This window comes from Egretta garzetta, unplaced genomic scaffold (genome assembly GCF_000687185.1).
Source record: "Egretta garzetta isolate BGI_Z169 unplaced genomic scaffold, ASM68718v1 scaffold45, whole genome shotgun sequence".
Lineage (NCBI taxonomy): Eukaryota > Metazoa > Chordata > Aves > Pelecaniformes > Ardeidae > Egretta > Egretta garzetta.
This window is the reverse complement of record NW_009260028.1, coordinates 445,850-450,876: the sequence shown is the minus strand read 5'-3', so window position 1 is coordinate 450,876 and position 5,027 is coordinate 445,850. Positions and strand designations below refer to the sequence as shown.

The following is a 5,027-nucleotide window of genomic DNA, read 5'->3' as shown; positions in this document are numbered from 1 at the left end:
GTGCAGAAGGCAGGGAAAAAGGACAAAAGGGCACAAAATGGACATAAATGACCATGTGGTGACTAACCTACAGTCCCATTTGTTACATGTTCTGATGTTGGCTTTCCTTCTTTTAAAATGGACAAACAAAAAAGTGGAGGAAAGGAATATATGCCTGCATGTCAGAATGCATATGGAAGTAGATAATTAAAAAGCATGCTGATACACCGAGAAAGCAGCACAGTTCTGCCTGGGCTAAATTTGGGTGTACAAAGAACAGCTTTTAAATATGAATAGAGTACCTTCAGATTAGCTAGAAATTGGCTTTAGATTCTAACAACTGAAACATTTGTTTCTAAATAATGAGTTTGCATGGTTTGGGGCTTTTTGTTTTTATTTTTAAAAAGCCATCCACCTTGTTGCAGAACAATGCCATGAAAATATTGGAACAAGATGACCTGCATCTGCCTCACTAAGCCTATCATGACGTTCCCCATGTGGTTCTTCAACAACAGCCTTGTAAAGTCCTAAGGCTTATCACTGTGCAAAGTGACATTAGCCTAAACTAAAACACTTGATCCATGGAATCATGTCTTTAAGATTCTTCCACATCCCACCATGATGGAATCCCACAGACCCTAGAAAGAGGACAGCATCATGCAAGACATTTTATCATGGGTTTGATATCTTCATAGCTATCCCTTCAGCTTGAGGTAACTAGTATTAAACAAGCTGTTCCGTGTTCTGAGGACTCAAAAAAGTCAGATATGCAGTAGCTTAAAGCGTTGGTGGCAGAGCATCTTTTCATCCAGGGTTAGATTAGTTTCCCTGTTGGCTTTGATTTCAGTTCAGCAGAGAAAGTGTGCTTCTCTGCTCTCCTGACACCACTGGAGAGAGGGATGGAAAACATGTCAGGTGTAAGAATCAATGTGTCTCTGAGAGGACTTTACTGTTGACGCCAAAGATATCTGGGGCTAGGCTACTTTTCTTTAATGAGGATTCATACTTGCACTTAGGAAGCATGCTTGAAATTTTGCACAGATCCAAATTGTTCATGCCTCTAGTGGTTACTAGGGGAGCCTAAGGAAGCTATACTGTACATTTCATATGTTTATCCTAACGGATGTGGTTCTAAGAGACACGCACGTATTGCTTTAAAGGCACTTGCTTTTGTGGCAAATGCACTGGTCATTTATCTATATATTTTTAGGGAAGCAAAAAAATATTTGCTGAAAGAAAACACTGGTAAATATTAGTTTAATTAATAACTCATTTCCAATTCCTCTTAGCATTTGTTGTATGAAGTGGAAACAGAATCACCCAACACTAATTCTTATAACCATTTTAAATTAATCTGATGAATCACAAAAAAAAAATTTTCACCAAGCTGTGACTTTGCATTAAAGCTAAAGAATACTGTTGAAAAACTCCTTACTTTTGAAAGCTTCTTTAACTTCCACAGATCTTTCAAGGGAACTCATTATAATCTTATATTTCTCAGATAAAAACCTGAATGTTTGAATCAGTATTTTTTCAAATTTTTTATGTGATATGTCAAGGTTTAATCCTCAAAAATAAATGGAACCTTCTAACATTTTGAAAAGATGGTGGGCACAAACACGACTGTCATTTGAACAATATGCTGTACTCTCAACAAGTATTTTGATCACATATAGGACATCTATCTTAGTATTTTTCTTCTACTACACCCTTTAATGTAGTACACACTTTCTGGATAGTCTTTAGTGTTGGACAGTCCCTGAAGAAATAGCAATTTTCAGTTCAAAGTTTCCATACACTCCCCCCCCCCCCCCCCCCCCCAGCTATTATTTCATTTCCACTTGCACAATAAAAGCAAAAGAAGTATTTCAAGCTTCAGAATATCCTCACCGTATCCATTATAGCTTCTGGACCTCTATCTTCTTGTTCAGCTAAAGCTTTATTGATTGCTTGTACAGAATCTTCTTTTAAGTGCTTTGAAAGATCAGTTCTTGATGGCTGCTCTAAATATTCTGGTTCTCCTGCTTGTACTTAGTGAGAGAAATAAAATAACAATTTTGTGTGTTAACATAAGCATGAATTCTGAATTGATTAGTTTTATTTGGATGACTGTCTCATAGGTAAGGTAACCACACAGAAAACGCAGGGTAGGTCACACCATTCACAAATACAACTTTACACCAGTCTCTCTCGGGTCATTTTGAACACTTTCATATAAACGGACCCATGATTTTACATTAGGAACAACCGACCTGTCCTGTCTATAGAAGGCTCTTGAGTGAGGAGTGTTCATCAGTCATATGGGGGATGACGGAGGACAAAGATGAGATTCTGCTCGGACTTTCTGTTGCATACAGACCCAGTATATGGAATGGCCTACAGCCACTTGAGTGCCAGATGTATTTTACTTTGCAAAATAATCAACACATTATATTCTTCTGACTTAAGGGAAATCAGTCTCCCTCACTTGAGGTCAATAAAATTGATTAGTATATATAGTGTCTTATATTCCTTACATGATGAAAGCAAATTTTGGCAAATAGAACATTCATTTTGTACTTTCCATTACTAACAAAACAACTAAAACCAGTCTCAAAGTGTTTTTGAAGTCAAAACATCTAAGAAGGTGAAGTCACTCTCCATAGAGTTTGCAAGAAGAGAAATGCCATTAAATCACTGCACTTATTACATTCAGTTTGTATTCATAGATAGTTATGACAACATATGCTCAGTCTTAATGACTCAGATACAACGAGAACATCTGGACAGCAGTCTCATTCCACAAATCCATCATGTCATCTTTCACATGATGTACATACAGCCTTCTGCAATGGAGCAAGAAGTGGAAGTAACCTAAAACCTGTCAGCTTTTTCTGTGTCAAAGCAGGCACATGTTTTATAGTCAGATTGCCAGTGGTCTTTATTAGCTAGGTTCCTAACAGCATTGGCCTCACTGTTACTGTTCAGAGCCTTTTCCACAGTTTTAACACCCTCATTTTTACATAATAATTTCTTAAGTAGGCCCTATTATTGCTAATTCTTTTTAATACCTCACACCTTCTTTTCAGACCTAAATTCTGTCCTGATTTAAAATGAGAAGGTAGGTCTTCTACTCATATCACTGTGAATAGAAGAATATACGTCACTTATGGACTAATAAATTCTCAAAACAGACTGGTGAGACCTGCTAATAATTACCCATCTTAAAAGGGGAAAGTTTCTATGGAAAACCCCAAAAATTAATTTAGTAAAAGCTAAGCACAACTGGGAGAGAAAAAGCAAAAGAACCAACAATTTTTACTTAAATGAAAATAAAATTAAAAAAAACCTCAGACTAAATTTTAAGTGCAGTTACCTTGGCCAAGTAAATAGTTTCAATTCAAGATTACACAAATTAACTTTTTCTTCCTTTCTTAAGTTGCAAAATAATATATACGAAACTCTGATTTTTTTGTTCTACTCCTTTTACAAACAGGTAGAAGCAGCTAACCTGGAGCAGGTGAGGGTGCTGGTGCCCTGGGTATCTGAGATAACAACTTCTCCTGCTGTGCTTTCTGAGCAAGTTCTGCATCCCATTCTTCGAGTTCTTTTTCAAAACGTTTATTGTCTTCCTTGACGTAATCCCTTAGATCAGAAGGTAGTGTCTCCATTCCAACAAGGATCTGTCCTGTTTCTTTGTTAAACTCCTCTGTGGTAACATGAAATACAAATGTCAGAAAAAAAAGACAGCGTACGGGAAAAGAAAGTATGTTCAACAAGTTTCCTTAAGTGAATTACTGGAAACATACAGTACAGCACCAAAACCCCAAAAGTGTACTATTTTTAACTGGTTTTATTATCTGTCGGGCACTCTTATGCTACTGAGATGGATGGCTACTGCTCTTGCAATCTTTGGGTCATACATTCTTGGGCACCAGCAGATCATTGCCATTTTGAAAGATGAGCCTTTTGGGCCATCAGCACCCTATGATTGTGAACATTCAGGAAAAAAGTCATAAAAAACTCCACCACAGCTTGATTGCATTACTGCCACATGGAGTTGGATACAACTCAACTTCCCAGCAGAAAATGGGAAGGAAAGCGGGCCTACAGAGATTTGGAAAGACAACTGATAAGAACACCAGCTACACGAAGTAATGTTCCTTTTTGCTTTGAGAACGGTCTCTGCAAAAGTATCCCAGATCCTGGGGGATCAATCAGTTGTAATTGTCCCCCTGCAAGCAGGCGTTAGACTTAATTAGTGGCACAGCCACCCTACAGGGGCCATGAACCCTTATGGCTGCAAGTTCGCTATTAATCTGGCAATCTAGAAATGTCAAGGTTACAAGGTTCTTATTTAAAAACTGAACGAGTGCACACGCTAGCTTTCTGCCCTATGAAAGGACAGGGACATGAAAATTTTCCACCACCTGCTACTGAATCTCTGCTCATTTTCACAGTCAGCTCCCTAGCCGCCATTATCAGGCCCCACAAAACTCACACTAAAGGATCTTTGCCCTCTCTCCAAACGCTTCTGTGCAAGCCTTATAGTTACATACTACTACATCACCTGAAAAAAAAATAATCCCAATCCACATATTACTGTAGTTTAATGCGCGGTTGGTAGGGCTAAGTTATTCACTTTTCAATATACTTAATAAAGCTTCAAGTTTCCATGCTCCAGTAAAGTTCATCAGAGTTCTAAAGCTTAAGAAAAAAAGCTACATTAGGATTTTAATGTCAAGAGGGACATTTCTGTATTTCTGTATTTCTGTTCTAATCTTCAGTGAGATAACATCTCCAAAATTCACCTGGCTAAAATGTCTACAAATTAGCAAGCAGTTTATTTTGCTCTCCTAATAATGCTGATTTATTATCTAAAATTTAAAGAGCAATTGTTCCACCCACAAAAACAATCTAACAGTTATGAGCATAAATAGAGCTTTCAATAATTATTAAAACCATTTCAAAATCTGGAAATCCATCTGAAAGAAGCTTACTTCATCAATATATTCAGCTATTTTATATCATGCAGAAAACATACCCATAATATTACCTTGTATCAAGTA

General features: G+C 37.3%; 1 protein-coding gene across 1 annotated transcript in view; it reads right to left on the bottom strand.

Moving 5' to 3' along the window:
• The window catches only part of USP25 (ubiquitin specific peptidase 25), a 71,875-nt gene that overhangs the window by 17,022 nt on the left and 49,826 nt on the right, over positions 1-5,027 (bottom strand). Inside the window, exons 15-17 of the mRNA XM_035896413.1 lie at positions 5,015-5,025; positions 3,470-3,667; positions 1,870-2,009 (exon numbers count right to left, since the gene is read on the bottom strand). Coding sequence (XP_035752306.1) covers positions 1,870-2,009; positions 3,470-3,667; positions 5,015-5,025 — 349 coding nt within the window. The remainder of the gene's footprint in view (positions 1-1,869; positions 2,010-3,469; positions 3,668-5,014; positions 5,026-5,027) is intronic.